Source organism: Cetorhinus maximus, chromosome 29, assembly GCF_964194155.1.
Source record: "Cetorhinus maximus chromosome 29, sCetMax3.hap1.1, whole genome shotgun sequence".
NCBI classification, from domain to species: Eukaryota; Metazoa; Chordata; class Chondrichthyes; order Lamniformes; family Cetorhinidae; genus Cetorhinus; species Cetorhinus maximus.
In genome coordinates this window covers 16,369,470-16,393,584 of record NC_135907.1, presented here as the reverse complement: position 1 = coordinate 16,393,584, position 24,115 = coordinate 16,369,470, and the positions used below count along the sequence as shown (strand labels likewise).

The 24,115-nt window shown below is 45.2% G+C and overlaps 2 protein-coding genes across 3 annotated transcripts in view; both read left to right on the top strand.

The window, feature by feature from the left end:
• LOC144669307 (carnitine O-palmitoyltransferase 1, liver isoform-like) overlaps positions 1-24,115 on the top strand; it is a 534,090-nt gene that overhangs the window by 434,878 nt on the left and 75,097 nt on the right. The gene's annotated exons all lie outside the window — the stretch shown is intronic.
• LOC144669299 (dual specificity protein phosphatase 8-like) lies at positions 7,635-19,992 on the top strand. Of its 2 annotated transcripts, none has more exons than XM_078531650.1 (7): positions 7,635-7,828; positions 11,274-11,495; positions 12,459-12,597; positions 14,577-14,743; positions 15,716-15,875; positions 17,072-17,195; positions 18,297-19,992. In XM_078531650.1, the coding sequence occupies exons 2-7, from the start codon at positions 11,280-11,282 to the stop codon at positions 19,234-19,236; spliced, it is 1,746 nt and encodes a 581-aa protein (XP_078387776.1). In that variant the 5' UTR covers positions 7,635-7,828; positions 11,274-11,279; the 3' UTR covers positions 19,237-19,992. The 2 variants fall into 2 exon arrangements, with proteins under 2 accessions (XP_078387776.1, XP_078387778.1); XM_078531652.1 differs by lacking the exon at positions 7,635-7,828 and adding an exon at positions 9,729-9,842.

Below are 24,115 nucleotides of genomic sequence, written 5' to 3'. Positions count from 1 at the left end.
TTATGGCCCCTCAAATGCATATCCAAGTGTTCTTTAAATGCAATGTGGGTTTTTGCCTTTACCACCCTTTCAGGCAGTGAGTTTCAGAGCCCCCCCCCACCCTCTAGGTGAAAATATTTTCCTCCACTCTCCTCTAATCCTCCTGCTAAATTGCTTTAAATCTATACATCCCTAGTTATTTAGCTTTCTGCTAAGAGGAATATGCCCTTCCTTTCCACCCTCTCTAGGCCCCTCATAATCTTACACACCTGAATTAAACCTCTCCTCAGTCTCCTCTGTTCCAAAGAAAATTGACAGTTCTTGCAGCCTGAGAAACTATATCCCAAGGAAGGGAAGCGGAGAAATGGACAGGCGTTTGTCATTGGGAATCTGAACAGGGTCGCAAATGCTCCTTCCATTAGCCCAACAAGCCAAACTTTCTCTAAAGTTCTCCCCTGCCCTCGTCCTTTCTCCATTTTCTCACCCGTCATGCCCTCTCCGAGCTCATCTTATCCATGAGACCCGCGTCCTGCTCTGTTGACCCTATTCCCGCTAAACTGCAGACCAACGTGCCATCTGAATTATTTTGGGAGCACGGAGGCAATTTGTTTAAGTGCACACCTCCTTTGAAATCTTTTTGTGTGGCCGCGAACACGCGGTAACTGAGAGGGGCTGACGCGCTCAGTCTGAATGCTCTCGTGGCCACACAGGTTAGAGGGAACCCACTGACCACCCACTTCCTTTCGTGCTTCCCATGTTAGCTGATATTGTTAACGGTTCCCTCTCTTCGAATATTGTCCTCCTCGCCTTCAAATCTGCTGTTATCGCTCCTCTCCTCAAAAAAACCAACCCTCAACCCCAACGTCCTCGCAAACAACTGCACCACCTCTCTTCCCTCGCCAAATCCCTTTCCGTTTCCAATATCCAATCTAATTTCCTCCCATCTTTTCCCAGACTCCATGGGCAGAATTTTACGACAGTGGGATTTTACGTTCCCGCTGTCGTCAGTGGGGTTTATAATGGCCCCGTCCCCGTCGAAATGGGGGCGTAAAATTCTGCCCCATGTCTGAATCCATCCCGCCACAGTCACAGTGCTGAAACCGCTTTTATCAAAGTCACAAATAACATCCTATGCGACTGTGACAAAGGAAAATTATCCCTCCTTGTCCTTCTCTGCCTGTCTGCAGCCTTTGACACGGTTGACCATACCATTATCCAGCTGGGTTGGATTGCTCTCACCTGGCTCCATTCTTATCTAGCTAATCGTGGCCAGAATACACTTTCAAAGGCTTCTCTTCCCACTTTTGCATCATTACATCTGATGTCCCCCGAGGTTCTATCCTGGGCCCCCCCTCCTATTTCTCATCTGTATCTGCCCCTCAGAGACATCATCCAAAAGCACAGAGTCAGTTTCTGTAGCACATAAAGGGTTAACATGGGACTGAGTACTGTACTGCCCACACAGTGGTGTAAGAGAACATATGACCTGCACCTAGGGGTCAGTGTAGTGTTGGAGAGAGCCGTGTGTAGAAGCAAGCATGGAGACAGCTCCTAGCCTGGACCTTAACTGAGCCTATGTATATAGTTTCTAGTAGTTAATAAATACTTACCGTTGAAATACCTAAGATTACAAAGACCTACCGAACTATGCCCAACACAGTTTTCACAGGTACGCTGATGGCACCCAATTCTACCTCGCCATCCCCTTTCTTAACTACTCCACTGTTGCTAAATTATCAGACTGCTTATCTGACATCCTGTACTAGATGAGCAGAAATTTCTTCCAATTCAATATTGGGAAGACCAAAGTCATGACTTTGGCATTGCTACAAACTCCACTCCCTAGCCACCCACTCCATCTTTCTCTCTGGCAGTTGTCTGAGGCTGAACCAGGCTATTCGCAACCTTGGTGTCATATCCAACCCTGAGAAGAGCTTCTGACCATATATACACACCATCATTAAGTCCACTTCTATTTCCACCTCTGTAACAACATCTGACTCCACCCATGCCTCAGCTCGTCTGCTACTGAAACCCTCATCCCTGACTTTGTGACCTCTAGACTCGACTATTAAAACACACTTCTGGCTGATATTCTACCCTCCATAATCTTGACTTCATCCAAAACTCTGCTGTTTGTGTCCTAACTTGCACCAAGTCTCATTTCCCTATCACCCATGTGTTCACTGACCTACGCTGGCTCCCAGTTAAACAATGCCTCAATTTAAAAATTCTCATCCTTGTTTTCAAATTGTTTTTGGGGGAGGTGGTGGCATAGTGGTATTGTCACTAGACTAATATCCTCAGTGACCCAGGGTAATGCTCTGGGGACCTGGGTTCGAATCCCACCACGGCAGATGGTGAAATTTGAATTCAATAAAAATCTGGAATTAAAAGTCTAATGATGACCGTGAAGCGATTGTTGTTAAAAAAAACCCATCTGAATGCCCTTTAGGGAAGTAAATCTGCCACTTTTACCTGGTCTGCACTACATGTGACTGCAGACACACAGCAATGTGGTTGACTCTTAAATGCCCTCGGAACAAGGGCAATTAGGGATGGACAATAAATTCTGGCCTAGGCAGCGACACTCACATCCAAAAAAAACTCCTCTGTTGTCCTCACCACTCCTCATCTCCAGCCTCACAACCCTGTGAGTTCTCTGTACTTCTCTAATTCGGGCCTCTAGACTATCCTCGATTATTAATTGCTCCATCATTGGTGGCCATGTCTGCAGCTGCCAAGACCTTAAATTCTGGAACGCCCTCTCTACCTCACCTTCCCTTAGGACACTGTTTAAAACCTACCTCTTTGACCCAAGCTTTTGGTCATCTGACCTAATATTGCTAATGATAATTATTCATGTGGTTTGATGTTAAATTTCGCTCTATCGCCCTCCTGTGAGGCACCTTGGAATGTTTGGTATTGTTAGAGGTGCTATATAAATGCAAGTCGCTGTTGTTGAATCAGAAGCTGGTGAATGGCCAGCTGAGCCAAGATGGGATTAAAGTTAAGGAAAATGTGGTGAGGCTCCCGCAAGATGTGGAGCTGGAAGCTGAACTCAGGATCAAAAAAATGGAGATCCAGGAATCTGCTGCTGGGATAAGGGAGACAGATTGGAATCTCTCACATGTCAATCTCTCAGAAGTTAAACTAAAGGGGCATTAGTGTAAAAGCAAAGATCATAGAGGCTGACTGGCCTTATTCATCCAAACCTACTTTGCAACAAGCTACACAAAGAAAGCCGCAGAACTGAACACTGTGGTGAGTGGGTCATTAACCAGATGTCATAAAATCATTGAGAAAGGACCTGGAGGAAAGATGCGGAGAAGTGTTTTTCACTTAAGAGAGTTGGCGGAATCTGGAACACTCTACCTGAAAAGGTAGTGGAGGCTGAATCCATGAATAATTTTAACAGTGAGTTGGGCAGGTTCTTGAGAATGAGGAACTTATAGGTTTACAGGTGAAAGGCTGAAGTGTAGAACTAAGCATCACTATCTCCTTCAAAGAACCAGCACAGGCAATATGGGCCAAATAGCCTCTTTCTGTGCTGTAGTTTATATGATTCTAACCAGAAACTTAGCAATTTAACGTGCAGAATGTTTTCTGAACACTGTGTAAAAAACAAGATGATAAGAGCACCAGCTGATGGACGAGCAAAATATCAGCAAACAGTAAGCTCGATGATGGAAAGGATGAAACATTACTCTGGTAATATAAATTTTAGGGAAATATTAGACTTGGAGGCGTTGTAAAAGCACTATTGACTAAACAACACCCTTGAGATCATTGAAAGTACCTAAGTTACCTGCTGCTCATTTAAATTTGCAATAAGATACTATTGATCGCTTATTAGATGTACAGAGCTTATAGACCCATTCCTTTCAAAAGCAAAATCAAAATATTGCAGATGGTGCTTCCAGTTCTGACAAAGGGTCATTGACCTGAAACGTTAACTCTGTTTCGCTCTCCACTGATCATGTCTTACCTGTTGAGTATTTCAGGCATTTACTTTTTTAATTCCAGGTAACTCGACCTGACCTACCCGCCATGCTGAACTCACCTCCTGACTCCCCAAAGCCCGTCCATCATCTACAAGGCACAAGTCAGGAGTGTGATGGAATACTCTCCATTTGCCTGGATGAGTGCAGCTCCAACAACACTCAAGAAGCTTGACACCATCCAGGGCAAAGCAACCTGCTTGAATGACACCCCATCCACCATGCTAAGCATTCAGTCCCTCCACTGCTGGTACCCAGTGGCAACAGTGCGTACCGTTCACAAAATGCACTGCAGTAACTCCCAAGGTTCCTGTGACAGCACCTTTCAACCTCTACAATCTAGAAGGTCAAGGGCAGCAGTCACATGGGAACACCACCACCGGCAAGTTCCCCTCCAAGACACACACCATCCTGACTTGGAAATATATTGCCGTTCCTTCACTGTCACTGGGTCAAAATCCTGGAGCTGTGGCTAAATGCTGTGGCTACAAGAGCAGGTCAGAGGCTGGGAACTCTGTGGTGAATAACTCACCTCCTGACAAGGCACAAATCAGGAGAGTGATGGAATATTCTCCACTTGCCTGGATGAGTGCAGCTCCAACAACACTCAAGAAGCTCCACATCATCCAGGACAAAACAGCCTGCTTCATTGGCACTATCCATCACCTTCAACATTCACTCCCTCGGTGACCAATGCACAGTAGCAGCAGTGTGTACCATCCACAAGATGCACTGCAGCAATTCACCAAGGCTCCTTCGACAGCGCCTTCCAAACCCACGACTGCTACCACCTAGAAGGACAAGGGCATCAGATACATGGGAACACCATCACCTGCAATATCCCCTCCAAGCCACACACCATCCTGACTTGGAAATATATCGCCGTTCCTTTGCTGTTGCTGGCTCCCTCCCTAACAGCACTGTGGGTGTACCTACACCACATGGACTGCAGCAGTTCAAGAAGATGGCTCAACCACCTTCTCAAGGGCAATTAGGGATGGGCAATAAAGGCTGGTCTAGCCAGTGACACTCACATTCCATGAAAAAATAAAATAAAATCCTCCAAGTGGACAATACAATTCCTCATGATTCAGCTCTCTAAATTCAGAAATCAGCCTTTTCGCTCTCCCCGGGCTTCCTCCGTTAATATATTCTTTTGTATTTAGCAAAATGGAACCTGTTCAGGTAATTGGCAATTGATGCTACATCGATCGTTAAATTTAAATCTGAGATTGATTGCTTTTTGTTAACCAATGGGTATTTAAGGGATCTCAGGCACAATGGAGTTTTAGGTCACAGGTCAGCCATTATCTCATTGATTGGAGAAACAGCCCTGGGGGCCTAAATGACCTCTTCCTGTTCCAATGTTTCTATAATCTGAAGACCAAAACTGAACGAATGTTTTCCTGATCCCTGCATAGTCCCAATCCTTCCATGGTATGACGTCTCTAATCTCTGCATTGTGCTATCTTTTCAATCGCTGCACAAGGGCATGTTCCTAATCCCAGCATGGTGTCAAATCGCCGATCCTGCTGTGGGAGATTCCACATTGGCCAGGAATCATAATCTGCCCTGCTCTGTGTAAACAGCCCGAGGGATCTGACATCATTCGACAGAATATTACTTGTGAAAGCAGACTGTTAATTGTGAGCTGGTGATTTACTCAATGACCTAGTTTTTCTGTTTACTTGACAACACCGCATGAGATAGGACCTTGGGGATATGACATGCACAAAGTATTACCAGGATACTTTTCATAGTAAATTACATAACAGCAAACAGAGGAATCACTCCCTATACTCTTCCCTTTAAGGTCCACTGGGTAAAGGCACCATTCCCTGGTACTAAGCCAGGATTAGGGGCAGTGATTTTAAATTCCTGCCAGGCAGGAATCCCACGGGGTCGGATGCAATCCCGGTTTTTACAGTAAAAACAGAAAATGCTGGAAAAACTCAACAGGTCAGGCAGCATCTGCGGAGAGAAACAAAGTTAATATTGCAGGTCTATTTCTGATGAAAGGTCACTCCGCTTGCAATGTTAACTCTGTTTACATTGTAACACCGGGATACAAAAGCAGAATAGTACGGGTCTACTTCTGATGAGAGGTCACTCGACCTGCGATGTTTCTCTCTCTGCAGATGCTGCCTGACCTGCAGCATTTCCTGGTTTTGTTTTACTTCAGAGATGTCCAGCATCTGCAGTATTCCGCTTTTGTATCCTGGTTTTACAACATTGCTCACCACTGATCTCACAAAGGTTTGGCTAAAATTGACTCCACCCCCCACTCCGACCACCCTCTGGGAACTCTATGCCTTAGTTTGCTGTGTGCAGTTCCAACGGATCTAAACCTGGGCAGCAGTTGCACTGCGTCTCGGCCAAGGGAGAGGGAGGGGAGGGTCAGCCAGGGCTCTCACTCTTGGTGGTCTACTCCAACATGTGGACCTCTAGCGAGGGGCATCTCCCCTCATCACCCACACTGGAAAGGGGCTCCTAGAAGTCATGTTCAGCCTCAAACCTGAAGATAGGCCAGGCCACAGGGCTGATGACACCGTACAGACTGGGAGGCAGGGAAAGATTCACACAGTACAGAAGGAGGCCATTTGGCCCATCCTGTCTGTGGAGCTCTTTGTGAAAAAAAGCTGTCCAATTCGTACCACTTCCCCTGGTCTTGCCCATAGCCCTGCAAATTTTAATTTCACATGTCATTGTTCATATGTCAAAAGTGTAAAAAAAAACAGCCATTCGCTCCCTTCTGGCTTTGATGAGGAAGAAGGGAAATTGCATTTATATAGTGCCTTTCACAACCCAGTCCAACCTCTGAGCCCTGAGCACAAACTCTAGGTGCTGCACTGTCAGAGGTGCTGTCTTTCAGTTGAGACATTAAACTGAGGCCCCCACAACCCCCCATCTCTGCTTTCTCGGATGGATGTAAAAGATCCCTCGGCTACTAGTCGAGGAATAAGAGCAGGGAAGTTCTCCCAGTGCCTCGTTCAATACTTAACCCTCCACCAACATCTTAAAAAAACATTTTTAATCTGGTCCTGATCACGTGGCTGTTTGTGGGATCTTGCTGTGCGCGCACTGGGCTGCCCCCGTTTCCCTACATTACAACAGCGCCTACGCTTCCAAAAAGTACTTCATTGGCTTCAAAGTGCTTTTTTGGGACGTCCTGAGGTGGAGCAAAGGCGCTGTAGATTCACTTTATAAACGATGCTCAGGAGAGGCAGTTTGCAAACAGGGACAATGAGAAGCAGGAACAATGTTTTGTAATTTGGCGAGGCGATTGAACAATAGATCAGGCACCAGTCCACCAGCAGAAAGACTGATCCTAAATAAATGGTGCAGGGAGATGTGTGGGATGCATTCATTTCCCACCCCCCCCACCCCCAACATTTTTGCTTCTGATTGTCCATCTGATGGATTGTGTTTTAAATCCATGTCCCTGTGCATATCCCAGAGAGAGAGAGAGAGAGGACTCGACATATAAAAACCCCTGACATCAGTTAGAAAAAAACAACACAAGGGGAAAGACTGCTATTGGTCAGAGATGACATATTTGCTGTACCTGAACTATTTTTAACCACATTACCTCATTGTGTTCAGAGAGGGAGGGGGGAGTTAGATTGACGCTATTTCACTGAGTTATAGAGAGACACAGAGAGAGAGTGTGTGTGTATATGTGTGTGTGTATGTGTGTGCATCCTGCATGCATGGTGCAAGGACCCGCTTTCACCTGCAGACGCCGGGGATAAACATCAAAGCCAGCTGCCGCCGACAAGATTCTTTAAAAAAAAATACCTGCAAAAGGAGAAAGGTTTATATATATATATTTTTTTTTTAAAAAAAAGGTGAGTTTATATTTGCAAAAACAAACAGCAAAAAAAAAAACCCTTTACCATTGTGATGACAGGTGTGGAAATGCATCAAAAACAATGGGGTTTTAACCCGACGAAATTCTGTTAGCCTTGCATCGTGACATGAAGCTAAGAATTAATTTTACCATTGCATTAATGTGTAAGGTGCGAAAAAAAATCCGTAACGGTGAGATGGAGAGACGCATTTTGCAGGGACTGTTGGTTATCATTTTTTTTTAATTATGATCCATTATCTGTTATCATGGCAACTTTTTTTTTAAAAAAAAAGTCATAAATCATAAAACTTATGTGTATTAGTTCCTTATTATTTTTCTTCCGTGAAATCAGCTCTGCGGTCAATTTCCGTGTTTTAAATATTGAATCGATTTGATGTAATTATTTGCCCAGATGTCTTAAAGGTGCCTGGCGCCGATAGATGGAGAGCTGCATTTTGGAAAGTCTGTTTTAAGATTTCAGTCTTTCACCAATACGGTTAAAAGTGCGATGCAGTGGAAATCAGCTGAAAACATTTTCATTCTCTTAAATCGTGTAAAAGGTGGACTGCAGGTGGAACAAGGCAATATAAAGTAGTGGATCCTGCTTTTTTTTTTCCACACAGAATACAAAAGCAAAGAGGTGATAGTGCATGTATGCAAGATATTGGTTACAATACTGCCTGCAGGGTTGAGGACTAAAGGCTGAAGAAGAGGTAAATTACAGATTGAGATTATATAGGGGGGGGTGGGGGGGAGGGGGGAGCAGCAGGATGTAGTTAAAATGCCAGATTTGAAATACAAGGGGTATATTGACTGGAGTAGAGCAGGGTAAGGGGAAATTTAATAAAAGAGTTCGAAAATCACGCAGGGATTTGAGCAGGTAAATGGTGAGTGGGTAACAAGGGGCACATCAATTTGGGATTAGAGTCACGAACACAAAGGGGGAGACTAGAATTTTTCTTGTGCAAGAATGATCTGACTTGAGCACCATAATCTAGGCTAATGCTTCAGTGCAGGACTGAGGGAGATGCCTTGTTTTCAGAGTTAAACCGAGACCCCGTCTGCCCTCTGAGGTGAACGCCAAGTGATCTTATGGCCACTATGTCGAAGTGGGAGTGGGGTGGGGGGGGGGGGGGGGGGGAAGTTCTCCTCGGTCTCCTGTCCAATAGTTATCCTTCAAGCAACATCACTAATACAAATCATCTGGTCATTATTACATTGCTGCTTTTCAGAGCCTGCTGTGTGCAAATTGCTCGCCAGGTTTCCTTCAGAAGTACTCCATTGGCTGCAAAGTGCTTTGGGATGTCCATGGTCATGAAAGATGTTAAATAAGCGCTTTCTGTTTATAAATATAGAACAGGTGACCACCAGGGGCTAGTGAAGCCATCAATCCAACAGCGTTTAGGAGGAAAATAGAGAAACGTTTGGAGAAGGAAAGATAATAAAGGCGTGAGGAAAGAGAAAGGAAACAAGGTTAAAGTAGATAGCCTTGATGGAAACCAGCAGCTGCACAGGCACTGTGGCACACATTTTGTGCTGAATTTTCAGATTTGTTAAAATCCATGCCAGTCTCCTGAATCTAACCTTACTTAGAATGTTTACTTTGAACAGAATTAGGCGGCAGGAGATTCTTGATATCTGAGGGGGTTCTCGTGGAGAGAAGTGGGAGGTGGGCAACAGAGAGAGGGAGTTTCCGGAGTATAAGACACTCCAGCCTAGGCATAATCATTCCATGCAGAATAATACACAGGGAAGAGTTTATTATATACATATCGACACCACAACAGGTCCTGCACACTGGGTGGTTTGTTTAACAGACACTGGGGAGAACTCCCCTGCTCTTCTTTGAAATAGTGCCATGGGGTTTTTATACCCACCCGAGAGGGCGCTGTGGTTCAACATCTCGTCTCGAAAGATGGCACCTCCAGCAGTGCAGGGCTCCTTCAGTACTGCACTGGGAGTTCTCAGCCTACGACAGAGCAATATTGAGCACATGAGCTACTGAGTCAGAGGTGAGAGTGTTACCCATTCAGCCATGGTTAATCATGGACCAGTGCCCATTCAGGAGAGCCAGCACAGGGTATGGGAATGCTACACATCCTTGTGGAACTGGAAAAGCAATCTTCTCCATTACTTGAGCGTTGAGCTCATTTCTGTTTGTCTTTGTTTTAGCTTTCAATTATTTTTTAGTCAAAAGCCACAGATAACAGTTCTATGATCTATTCGGCCTGGTGCGGCAGAGATTGTGCTTTCTCGGTGTGCAGTGTTGTTAGCGCTTGTGATTCTCGAGGGAGGCTAAAATATAAAATCGGGCACTCATCTGGGAGTTATTCCCATCGCTCCACTTTGACATCGTCTTGAGATATCTACAAGGGGGTTTTGTGTTGGGACTCCCACTGAGAAGTGTCAGTGTCAGCAGTGTCCCAGATGTAAGAGCAGCCAGCGATGTTCCCATCCCAGCTGGGAGTGTTCCCCAGTCGGTGGCATGCCAACATGACTGGCGACTTGCAGTTTGTAGGATAGTCGCTGAATCTTCAACAACAACAACAAAAACTTGTATTTATATAGCACCTTTAATGTAGTCGACCATCCTACAGTGCTTCACAGGAGCAAAATTTGATACCGAGACAAATAAGGAGATATTAGGTCAGATGATCAAAGGCTTGGTCAAAGAATTAAGTTTTAAGAAGCATCTTCAAGGAGAAAAACAAGGTGTTGAGGTGAAGAGGTTTAGGGAGGGAATTCCAGAGTTTAGGGCCCAAGACAGCTGAAGGCAAGGCCACCGATGTTGGAACCATGAATACTGGAGATGCTCAAGGGGCCAGAATTGGAGGAGCACAGCAGTCTCAGGGGGTTGTAGGGCTGAGTAGAATTTACTTAAAACTCAAAAGAATGATTAATTTGTCCTAAATAAAAACAGAAAATGCTGGAAAAACTCAGCAGGTCTGGCAGCATCTGCGGAGAGAGAAACAGAGTTAACGTTTCGAGTCCATATGACTCTTCTTCAGAATTTGTCCACTGCCCCGAGCTTTGACCCAAAATGAGACAGGACACGGCGGGTGGGTTGGGGGGGGGGAGGGGTGGGCAATGACACAGCCACAACACAGCCTGTCCCATCTGGCTTAACTGAAGCAGACATGTTTTGCATGCCTTCCACCTTCCAATAGGGGGTCGCTGGTTAGTGTTGGCGGGCTGGACTCCGGCTCAGTCAACGTGCTCCGATAAGGAGTGGAGATGTGCTTGGTGGTGATGCCCCACACAGTCAAATAGTCTGCCAATGCTTGCGGCTTAGACACATGCATGACGAATAGAGTGGGAGCCCAAGCTCAGTCAAGGTCGTTAGGAGAGAATGAGGGAACAATTGGGGGGAGAGGGGTGTGAATGGAGGAGGTTAAAGAATGAATAAAACAGTGATTTTTTTTTTAACATTCATTCTTCTCCAGAACCTAATGGCAGGAGACAAGAAGCCAGTGAAAGCCATCAGGGCCAATCGGCTGGCAACCATGTTGCAAGGCCAGAAGGAGAAGATGTTGGTCATTGACTGTCGTCCTGTTGCTGACTACCACATCCTGCATGTGCTAAACGCAGTTAATATCTGCGCCTCGAAGATCACAACTGACCGGGAGTCACTCGCAGAACTCTTGCAGCCGAGCCCGACAATAATGGTTTGTTCTGGTCATTTCCCTCTCTTTCCTATTCTTCTCTCTATCGTTTCTATTTTTCTTCTCTATCTGTCTGCCTCTCACACGGAGCAAGATGTTTAAATGGGTTGGGTACATATTAGTTAGGGTTGCCAATCCTCCAGGATTTTCAGGAATGGGGAGCTTAGTCTCCTAGCCACTGCTTTCAGCAACTCTGGAGAAAAGGTCCAATAGGCATTAAAGAAATGTTTCTCATTTACATTGAACATTTTCATTCATCAGTTGTATAAAGTATTGGACATAGGACGGGGCAGGGAAAATTACCATTTGACAGACAGGTAAGAACCATCCGAGCATGCAATGATAGAATCATAGAATGGTTACAGCGCAGAAGGAGGCCATTCAGTCTGTCAAGTCCATGCTGCCTCTCTGTAAGAACTACTTCGCTAGTTTTGCTCCCTTGCCCTTTCCCTGTAGCCCTGCAAACCATTTCTCCTCAGATACTTATCCAATTCCCTTTTGAAAGCCACGATTGAATCTGCACCCACCACACTCTCAGGCACCACACTCTCAGGCGTTCCGATTCTAACCGTTCGCTGCGTAAAAAAAGTTTTCCTGCTGTCACTGTTGATTCTTTCGCCAGTCACCTTAAATCGGTGTCCTCTAGTCTTGATCATGCCACCAATGGGAACAGCTTCTCCCTATCTACTTTGTCCAGACCTCTCACGATTTAGACTCTGTTATGTAGAGTCTGTTTGCTTTCTGATTGGCCTTGGGAAGGCTGGACACCATGACTATGAACGTGTCAAGTGACCAACGGCAGGGTCTGGGGGCAGGGTAGTTGGAGGCAGGAGGAATGTCTGACTAATCCTAAAGGGAGTGGGCTGGAGCAGTGGCCAGGTTGGGAAAGAGGGAATCAGGGCAAGTTAATAGAGAAAAAAAGGAAAATCTTTAGCTCGAGCCCCATTGTCTCTTGCTACTCCTCAGATAAAGGACCCAGAAGCAAAGGAGCTGGTGCTGTATGACCAAGAAACAAAGGAAGCAAAGAGTCCTCCAGCCAGTGACATCATTGCCGTCCTCCTGCGAAAACTGGAGAAACAGTTCAACAATGTATATTTTCTTAAAGGTACAGCGTATGATTTAAAGCATATGGTATCTGTCAAGTGGGTCTGGTAGCACTGTGATTAGGTCACTGGACTAGTAACCCAGCAGGTGTGAATTAACTAATCCAGAGAACACAAGTTCAAATCCCACCACGGCATGTGGGGAATTTAAATTCAGCTAATTGAATAAATCTGGATTGAAAAAAAAGTTAGTATCAGTAATTTTGTTCAGCATACCTTCGCAAGCACCTTTTTCCCCATTTTGGGAAGAGTGGAAAGATTTCCGGCTGATTATCGGTCTGTTGATCTATGTCATGAATGCTCCTTCTGTGGCCAGCAAATCCTGGCATGAAACCTGAATCCAGAGCTTCTGGCGCAGAGGTAGGGGCACTGCCACTGCGCCACAAGACCCCCTGTATCAGTAATGGTGACCATGAAGCCAGCAGATTGTCCTAAAAGCCCATCTGGTTCACTGATGTTCTCTAGGGGAGGGACTCTCCTTACCCGGTCTGGCCTATATGTGACCCACAACAATGTGCTCGACTCTTAACTGCCCTCTGAAATAGTCTAGCAAGCCACTCCATTATGTTCCAGAAAGAGGCTCACCACCACCTTCTCAAGGGCAATCAGAGATGGACAATAAACGCTAGTCTTGCCAGTGATGCCCACCACTTGCGAATGAATAAAAAAAAAGTTCCAAAATATCTCTTGTGTTCTTTTCTTTCATCCCTCCTATTGTTCTCTCTTCCTTGCCCCAAGATGTTGACTCTCACTAGGCTACAAGTCTAAAAGTGGCAGTTATGTCCACAATACCTTGGCTATTCTCCAGCTGTGAGCTCAGACAGTGAGGAGAGCTTCAGAGCCAGGTACCATCACCCATACTTGCTCAGCATCTAAAAGCACATATTTTCCAGCAGGTCTAGCTGGATGGTGATCAGGAGATGGGACTTTGCTCGAATTTGCCTTCGCCAAGTAGTCCAGCAGTGTCAGTGCCACCCCAGCCTCATAAAATGTTAACATTCATTTTATAATAAGATTTTCCCATTGGCTTCAATGATCTTGGGCTACAGAAGAACAACCAGCCAGGGTTCTTTCTCCTGACCTTTATCAGTGATAGAAATTGCTTGTGCGTGGGCACCAACTGAGGACAGGGTTGGGCTTAGCTGTGATGCCTCCAATAGTGGAATAGCCTCTGCACATTTGCTGCCTTGGTTCAAAAAAAATCATCCTTTAAGGGGGTGTGGCTAGACAGCATGACCCCCCCATTGAACTCTACCCCAGCAAGGAGCCAATATTTCCAGCGACAAATTTGGGATAGTAATTGTAATTTAATGGGGAGGTGGTGGCATAATGGTAATGTCACTGGAGTATTAATCCAGAGGCCCAGGCTAATGCCCTGGGGACATGGGCCCAAAACCCACCACGCCAATTTGTGGAATTTAAATTTAATTAACAAATTTGGAATGTAAAGCTAGTCTCAGTAATGGTGACGATGACAGCGATCACAACTATCATTTGATTGTTGTAAAAACCCATCTGGTTCACTAATACCCTTTAGGGAAGGAAATCTGCCATCTTTATCTGGTCTGACCTACATGTGACGCCAGACCCACAGCAATGTGGTTGACTCTGAACTGCCCTCTGAAATGGCCTAGCAAGCCACTCAGTTCAAGGGAAATTAGGGATGGGCAACAAATGCTGGCCTTGCCAGTGACTCCCACATCTCATGAAAGAATAAATAAAAAAAGGATGGCTGCTCTAGAGGGGGTGTAGCTAGACAGCATGGCACCCACTGAACTGTACCCCAGAAAGGAGCCAATATCCGCGGTGACAAATTTGCGGCGGTAATTGTAATACTTTGCTTTGGGGTGGATGGTTAGCAAGGAGTCTTGGTTGTGAGCTTAGGGGGCATTGGCATTAAGAGTGGAAGAGTTTTGAGAGTATGAAATGCCCTTATCCTACCCTTTGCCTTACCTTCCCTATAATCCTCTTCTCTTCACAGGGGGCTTTGTGGAGTTTTCCTCTTGCTTTCCCAGCTTGTGTGAAGGGAAGTCAAGCTACTCCCTGCCCAGCAGCATCTCACAGCCGTGTCTCTCCACCTGTGACATGGGACCCACTCAGATCCTCCCGTATTTCTACTTGGGCTCCCAGAATGATGTTCTAAATAAGGTTAGTATGGTGCAGAGTCAGAGGGGGCAGGCTCACAACAATCAGCCTCACGTGAAACCAGAGACTGGGAGAAACCTCAGCCCCACCTTCAAAACAAAAAAAATCTGGAAATAAAACCTATGTGGGAGGGGGGGTGGTTCGGTGGGGGGGGGTCTCCCCAAGATTCAGCAGAAGATTGGTGGAGTTTTCAGAAGTGGAAAAGATCTCCAGGGGTTCTGCAAATTGTCTGCTGTGGGGCATTGAATGGAGATCCCCAGTTGGGAATGGGATTGAAACTGGATTATGGAGATCCCGGAGTTTTGTTTGATCGCTTCTGGGGATTAAAGGGGCAGTTGTCGAGAACTTTCCCTGAGAAGATTAAGCTGTTGCATTGGAGCCTGTGTTGGGTTAGATTGTGCAAGGCAATAGGTTTTGAGGAGGCTTTTAAAGATGGGCAGCGGAGTGGACTGCACTGAAGATTGCAGAGGCACCTTCACTGGTGACTGTTAGACTAGAGGGACAATCAAGATCGTTGAGCCTCATGCATTATTCCAACGGAGTCGCTGACCCGGGAATGGGATTTTCTTCAGAGTTATTGAGCTTTAAAGAAGAGATGATATAGTTACCTGGCAAGCAATGGGAGTGAAAGTTAGTCATAGGCATAGCTGATTGAATAATTCACAGCACACTTACTGTACGTTATTCAGTACATGACAAAAATACTTGATGGAAAATTGTTGTTCGACCTGTTTTAAATTACTTCCCTGGCCCGGCAATCTTTGGAATGAGCATTGGAACATTGGGACATTGGAAGAAATGAGCTTAAAGGGCTGGAAGATAAGAATTGGGGAGTTCTGTAGTTTGGAACCCCTGGGAAAGAATGTGTTCGAGCTGAAGATAAATCTTCATTTCAACACAGTGATGGTACGAGGAGGAAGAAGGTAGCGCAGAATGGTGGATAGCTTTTGATTTCTGTGTGACTTTCTCTTGCAGGAATTGATGGTTCAGAATGGGATCACACACATCTTGAATGTGAGCAGTAACTGCCCAAAGCCCGCCTTCATCCCCGACAGCCATTTCCTACGGATCCCAGTCAACGACAGCTACTGTGAGAGTCTCTTACCTTGGCTGAACAAGTCTGTGGAATTTATAGGTGAGGAGTTGATGTATGAAATGTAGATTAAGAGACAGGACATATATACATTTAGTAATCCACCCTGGGATCAGTCAATAACATAAACCAAGTTCCGTACACCCATCACCCCTGTGCTTGCTGACCTACATTGTATCCTGGTCTAGCAGTGGCTCAAATATAAAGTTTTCATCGTTGTTTTCAAATCCCTCCATGGCCTTGTCATCTCTGTATCCTACTCCAGCCCTGAAACCCTTCGGGTAATCTGTGCTCCTCCAATTCTGGCCTCGTGCAACCCTGATTTCCTTCACTCCACTATTAGTGGCTGTGCCTTCAGCTCCAAGGGCCTCAGCTCTGGAATCCCCTCCCTGAGCTTCTCCACCTCTCTAACTCTCCTGATTTAAGACACTACTTAAAACTCCTCTTTGGCCAAGCTTATGGTCACCCTGTCCTAAAATTCCCTCATGTGGCTTATGTCAAATTTTGTCTGATAATTGTCTTGTGAAGTACCTTGGAATGTTTGACTGTATTAAAAGTGCTATATAAATAGAAGCTGTGGTTCTTAATCCGCATTCCCACCCAGCCCCAGCGTAACCCCTCAAGAAAATGACCCTTCTTTGGGGTACCATTGCCACAAGTACCCAGTTGCCCTCCCATGGTTCACCAGGTGGAAGCTCTTCAAGTTTGGTCCCGGATGGTGAGTGTCAACCATCTGTTCAATAATGGAGGATATCAGAGCTGTGCCCTGGCAGAAATATTTCCTCTCCCTCCCTTAATAGCGACGTGGCCAATTCCAGCACCCCTGTCACTGCCTCCCACTGAGGTCAGACCTGGAACCGTCTATCTGCAGGGAGTCTTTGTAACAACTAGATCAGCAGAGGAACCACAAACATCCTTGGAGTCAAAGGTTTTACAGGTCCACCCAGTGCTCTGAAGATGGGAAAGATCCCACGGCACTTTCCAAAGGTGAGTAGGGGATAGACCAGTGTGTCGACCAACATGTCTCTCTCTCTCAATCAACAGCACCAAAAACAGCCATTCATCTCATTGCTGTTTGTGGGAGCTTGCTTGCACAGTTGGCTGTTGGACCTCCCTACATTACAACTGTGACTACACTTTCATTGATTTGGAATGTCTCAAGGATCTGACAGTTATATAAATGCAAGGCTGGTTCTTCCTTTCTTAATTATATTCTTGTTACTTCCTGTTTTACACAGACATGGTGCGGTCGATGAAGTCTCGGGTTTTGGTTCATTGCTTGGCTGGGATCTCACGGTCTGCGGCGATCGCCATAGCTTATGTCATGAGGACAATGGATTTCTCTTTGGACGATGCCTACAGGTACAGGAACATGTTCCGGGGGATTTGTAAAAGAGAAGCAGCAAAGCTTGGGATTCTGAGAGACAAGGACAGGGCTTTGGGACTGAGAGTTGAGTTTGTGAAACTAGTCCAGTCTTAATCAGATCAAGTTTCCAAAAGTTAACTGAAAATCAGCTAAAACACAATGCTGAGATTGTACCCAGGTACTTCAGAGGAGAGGGAGATGGAAATGGGGAGAGAGAGAGTGACCAAGATGAAGATAGAGAGATGGGGAAAGATGTAAGGAGGAGAAGGAGAAAGGAGAAAGAGAGAGAGAGAGACAGGGACACAGATCTGACAGGAAAATAAGATAGAGAAAAGAAACAATGGTGAGTTAGAGAGAGCAATGGAGAGCCTCATAGTGAGGAGGAATGAGAGATAGAGGGAAAGTAGTTGAGAAACATGAAGAAAAGTATAGGGAGAGAGAAATTAAAAGACAATCAGCAGCGAAATCAGGATGTGCTTCTTTACAAAAGAATTGTTGAATTCTGGGGTTCTCTCTCTCAATAGATGGATGGTGGGTCAACTGAAACTTTCATGACTGAGTTAGATAGATTTTTTGTTAAGCCAGGGTGTCAGTGGTTGAATGGAGTTGAGGTGCAGATCAGCCATGAAAATTGAATGGCGGAACAGACCTGAGAGGCTGAACCGCAGTCCCCTGTTTTTATTGTTCCTAAGGAGCAGGCTTGATGGGCTGAATGGCATCTCTCCAGCCTGTGCCTTGTCCCCAATTCCCCGCCCCGAAAGGTTCAGCATTCTGTCCTCGAGATACTAACTCGTGCTGTGGTGTGGTCACATATAAATCTCCATTGCCTCACCCATGTAAAAATGACCAATCAGGCTGATTGATGGTGAAGGGTGTCACAGCCAAGTTGACTCCTGCCCCTGCCCAAAATCCAGACTGCTGCACCAATTAGCAGGCATCCCTGGTTAAAGATCAAGAGTTGGGGCCCTGACTGCTTCCGCACCACATCTCCCAGTTTTGAAGGCCTAAATGCTGAGGCAAATAGCTTCTGTGGTTTTTTTTTAATGCTTTTTGTTTGTAATTGTCTTGTTTAGAACAATATTGTTTTCCTTAATCAGGTTTGTGAAGGACCGAAGACCATCAATATCTCCTAACTTCAACTTCCTGGGTCAGTTAGTGGAATATGAAAAGAGCATCCAACATATCCAGGCTCCGGCCCACTCGAAGCAAAGCCTCCTTCACCCAAGGAACACCCCAGCAGAAGAAACCTCCCAGGCAGAGACATGTGAAGAGTCCGATGAAGACGTAGAGATATTTACCCCTCAATTTTCCACCAAGATCATTCCAGGACAACATCCAGACCTTTTGGATAAAGGAACTGGCAATGGCGCAGGCAGTATTCCCAAGAATTTTGGGAAGGGCCCTCCAAAGATGGCAGACTTACAGCATGGGCTCGCCGACCTCCGCCTCTCAGCGGAGCAAACGCCGCACACCAGCTGCTTGAAACGCTCTTTCTCACTGGACGTGAAGTCCGCCTACTCTTCTACCCCGTGCTTCAGCTGTTACCAGGCTGCACAGCCAGCGGAGACAGGCCCCATCCCAAAGCTGCTGGGGTTCCAGAGCAAGCTAGTCACTGGCACCTTCAACCCATTCACCCTTTTGTTCGGGAATGCTAGGAAAAGCCGTGGAAAAGATGGGACCACGTCCAACGGAGCCACACGGACCCTGAAGCCCCAGCAGAAATGCAGCTGCCTCGAGACAGCTTCCCCAATCATTGGTATTGACCAAGGACCAATGGGTTCACCTTGCGTGGATCCCAAGAAGAACAGTGTTCAGAATAACCCCACCACAAGGCTGACGCTGAGCCTGCCCATTCCCAGGCAGTCGTCATCGCCACTGCTCGATTACAGCGCCTGCCTCATAACAGTGCATGGAAAGAGGACAGAATTATCTCTATTTGAACATCCTTACAGTGACCCTGCAGATTTCAAGTCCATCAAACCCAGTCATATCACAAGGAACGTGGGCCTCTACACTGACAACGTAGTGAAATCGTAATTCTAGTTAGGAAAGTGAACAAATGCATCCCACAATCTGTTCAGATTGGACTTGCTCCATTAAAGAGGGAGGGTAGACAGGCCAGAGAGCTGCCCTTTGACCTTTTTAACCTGTTCTTTCTGTCTTTGAGTACAATGCCCTGCAGTAGGCCGAGGCTCACTCGTTACCTATTCTTTAGGCCCGGGCCATACTTCCAAGGCGTTTTATTGTTGCACCTGACTTCAGGCCATTCTTTAATCGACGAACAGTGCTAGTACCAGAGCACAGTTACACTCAAAAAGGGTGAACATCTCTGTGAAAATAGTGCACGCAGGGACATAGTGAACGTGCGTTTAAGGGTTTATAAAAGATCTTCGCCAACTGGACTTATTTTTGTTCCTAAAATTTAAAACTTGGATTGGAATTAAGACTGAATTTCTTAGAGGAACATTTTAAAAGCTGAAATTATTTTTGGGATCAAGATGACATTGGTCCCTACTAATTTATGTCATGTGGTGCCAGGGTTTTATTAACAGTGAAGGATTATGCAGTCAGTTATGGGAATATGTGTGGATTAAAGTGAATTTAAATGGAATATAACGGTTTCTTTGCTGCTTAGGCCACGGGAACGTTATGTATTGAATTGAAATGGCCATGAGGGAACATTGCAAATGGATAGATTATTCTTGAGTTTTATATGACTATGTGTGTATCTTTGTTGTGGAGGGGAGGGTTGGGGGCGCAGCATGTACCCTCCAGATATAAATAAAGTGGTTGGCGTCCACAGTAGGTTAGATTGCACATGTTCTTTGGAGGGAACCGGCCTGATGGGCCGAATGGTCTCTTCTCATTTCGTGCTTTCTTATGTTTTTATGAGGTTGGGTTGGGGGAGGGGTGGTAGGGGTGGAACATCTATCTGGTTTGTCTACTACATGGAGGGAGCCATGGAGGATGAGCGTTAGTTCCGAGTGGTTGAATGATTTGCATTTTGTATTAGGTTAGATTTCAGGCTCCATCCGGCCTCATTGCTCTGACAGCAGTTGCACTGACTGTGTGAATCACTACGTGAAGAGGAAAATCAGCCTGGACTAACTTCCCTACCAAGAGACAACAGGTGAGGGTTAAGCAGCCAGATTCTTACATGTAGCACTCTACCTTGCGTGGAAGGAAGGCAGAGAAAGTAGTACCCAATGCAATGAAAGCCACAACTGATTGGAGGAGCTCTTGATAGACCAATTATGAGCTCCCAATAGGTCAAAGTCTGAACTATTCATTCAGGTGAGGTGGCCTCTCCATATGATGCACACAAGTGGAGCACTGGGCTCTAGTTTGTAAGATCCAACAGCTGCAACAGGAAGATCCAAACAGAGGCCCTGGCTTATATCAAAGATCATAGGGCCAGATTTTTAGAACAAGGGTTTTTTCATGGTTTAAAGGGATAAGTCTTTGCAGTTATTCTTAAATATCAATTGTTTCAGATGATGCACTCTTAGAGGCGGTGGTACCTCAAGTGTTCAGTCCCCATTCCCAGGTAGTGCCAACAGTAGGGTATTAGACTCCTATTCAGAGGGCCCAGTAGCTCTTTCAGTAGATTGTACTAGCTTCCCATTCAGAGGATCTAAAAGCAAGAGTGCCAAATGAATTCCTCGGAGTCAGGGTATATGCTGCCAGCTGACAGGAAGGGGGAGGGAAGGAATTCTTAATACACAATGTTTTGAGTTATTTAAATATTAAATATTATCTGAGAGGACAAATGGGTTTAACAGTTCATCTCTAAGAGTGCAGTACTCCCTCAGTACTGCAGTGGAGTGTCAACCTAGATTTTTTTCTCAAGTCTTCGGAGTGGAATTTGAACAGACAAACATCTGACTCAGAGACCAGCTGAGCCACAGCTGACACCATGGGTAGTATGGTGTCGAAGAAGGTATTTCAGTAACGTTACATAGGACCATGGCACTAGGCCATGCCCTGAATCAGATACATTAAAAATAAGATGGTCAATACTGTTCGCGTTGCTTGAAATTAAGACCATGGTTATTGGACGTACAATGGTTTAAAACCCTATGTTGCCACTTCTTGAATCTGAGTTAAATCCAACTTAGACCAGGGGCATGAACATCTCTCACTGAGTGAAATGAATGATGGCAGTTGAACGCTATTAAAATGTTCTCAAATAAACATAGTCCAGCTTTCTCAGGAAACTAAGATGGCTGAGAAGGGAAATGGAAAAGTCACACTGTTATTCATCTGAAGGTATTTTATTAGGACAGTGCAGAGGAGTCTTTACTCTGCATGTAACCCTCACAGTACTGGCCTGAGAATGCTTGGTGGTCCAGTAGGTTGAGTTTTACCCTACATTTAAACAATGCTATGATGTTTTGGAGCAGCATGTTAGCAGGTCTATATGCTTTTTGCATGAAAATTGTCAAGGTTTCTTACCTCAACGTTGATTAATACTAAACAAGAATATCTTTTAATGTGTTTTGAGTTTTGGATTTACACGCTTGAATAAAAAAGTCAGAGACGTGAAACTACTTCCTCTTTAAAAAGCGTAATGTATGGAGCTGTTTCCTTGAAGTGTTTTTCTCTACCTTCACAGATAATGAAACATCCTTTATTATCACTGACATCTTCATCACCAACATTCTGTGGTCAGCGCTCCTCTCAACTTTCCTTGTTCTTCGTAATCTCTAAAGCGTATTTGCTCTTCCTCCCTCCCCTCCTTCAAATCGAAGACTCAACTAGCGCTGTCTACTGGTCCAACTTAATCCTTTCCCAAAACCACAAATCTGTAGAACTTTTCACGCCCACAAAACTTCCCTTGCATCTACAGGCTTTTTAAAATCTCATGTCATCCATGTTGCGATCTTTCCCATTTACCCTCTGAGTTGTTTTGAACATTGCTGGGGGCCTGTGCTATGGGCTTTTAGATTCACAGAATCGGTATGGCAGACGAGGCCATTCAGCCCATCGCGTCCACCTCAGTTTCTTACTTAAAAAGAGCCATTTCATAGCACTAGATGAACGTTTCACATTTAGTGTTCAGCTCAAACAGAGTAAAACCACTTAGGTTTATATACTCAGTAGAGAATGTGCTTTTTGTTGATAATTTGTATTTGGCATTGAAGGTCTCCAATAACTTTTTTAAAACTCATATTTAAGGATTATTCAAATAAAGTAGAATTGTTTGAATTTGTGTTGTTATCTTCATTAACCATTTTAACCGCTTGGAAATATATCGTAGTTTCTTCACTGTCGCTGGGTCAAAATCCTGGAACTCCCTTCCTAACAGCACTGTGGGTGTATCCACACCACATGGACTGCAGCGGTTCAAGAAGGCAGCTCATCACCACTTTCTCAAGGGCAACTAGGAATGGACAATAAATGCTGGCCCAGCCAGTGAAACCTGCATCCTGTGAATGAATAAAAAAAAATACCACCCATCCCCAGGTGACACATGGGACACACAGTGAAATATACCCAATAATGTGGAGAATTATCCAGCTATGTGCTGTCCACAAAAAATAGCAGGACAAATCAAATTACTGCCCCATCAGCCTATTCCTAATCAGCAGCAAAGTGCTGGAATTCGTCAATAGTCCTACCATGTGGCACTCACTCAATAATAACCTCCTCAGTTATGCTCAGTTTAGTTCCTCAAGTTCCATTTGTCTCCAGACCTGGAAATGACCTTGGTAATCACAATCCTCCCACCATGTGGTGGAGCTGCAGCACCTCTGCTGGCAGGAGAACGCAGTTACAATGTGACGTTTACATAGGCAATTTCCATTATAAGCATGGACATAGGAATTAATAATGGGAAAAGTTGGCAAGGAGTATGCACAGAAGCAAGATTTTTAATATACAGTTGGGTTATGTCTGTGCAATTCAATAACAGGTCAGTTGGTGATTAGAGGTTCGCATTCCTCTCAGTTATCCTGTGCTCTAGGCTGACCATCTAACGTACCAAAGGAATGTTGCACTGTCGGGGTGCACTTTCAGACGAGGAATCGAACCAGAGCCCTCTTGGATGTATATAAAAGATCCTGTGACACTATTTGAAGAAGAGTAGGGTTGCAATGATCCCTGTAAAATGTAGCTGTTATGCATGGCCTGTTTATTTCTACCGTAGTACCTTGCATTTTTTTTTGGGCAGCTCAGCAGGAGCATTGCAGGGGAGCTCTCCCTAGTGTCCTCGCCAATATTCATTCCTCAAACATCATTAAAATTAAATAGGTTTTCGAGTCACCCTCAGAGTTAGCTTGCTGTGTGCAAATTAGCTGTTGCGTTTCCTACATTATGACAGTGACTGCACCTCAAACTGCTTTGAGATGTCTTAGGGTCATCAAAGGCAGTGTATAAATGCAAATCTTTCTACGTTTCATGGGTGTAAAGTTTTACTTGGTCTTCATTGCATCCAAACTGACGTCCCACGTCTCTGATGGCAGGAAACTTCACTCTGCGGGTTTTTGTCCATCAATAGAGATAGGATCCAGGGTACCATGCCCATTTGATTGTACATCATCAATGGATCATACACCATCAATTGAAGGAAGCTGCCATATCCATGGGCCTGGCCAAGGTGGCCATTAACAGGTCCGGGCAGCCAGCCATGGAGGGGGTCATTAGACCCAACTGCCTGCCCCTTCTGTGGTTACATTTCAGCCTGGGTGTCCCTGGAGAGGGAGTACCTGGTGTGAGGCCTCCTGCGACTGGTGGGCGCTGCAGGAGCTGGAGTGCATCATCAACCCTGGGAACACCATTTTGATTTGATTCGATAAGTTTCCTTTAAAAGTTTTGATTTTTGTCACAGTGCCCGCTCAAGAGGCTGCCAATTTAATTAGTTTATGTGTTTTTATCTTATTGCTTTCATAAAAGAGGACACATGGGAGAAAATTGC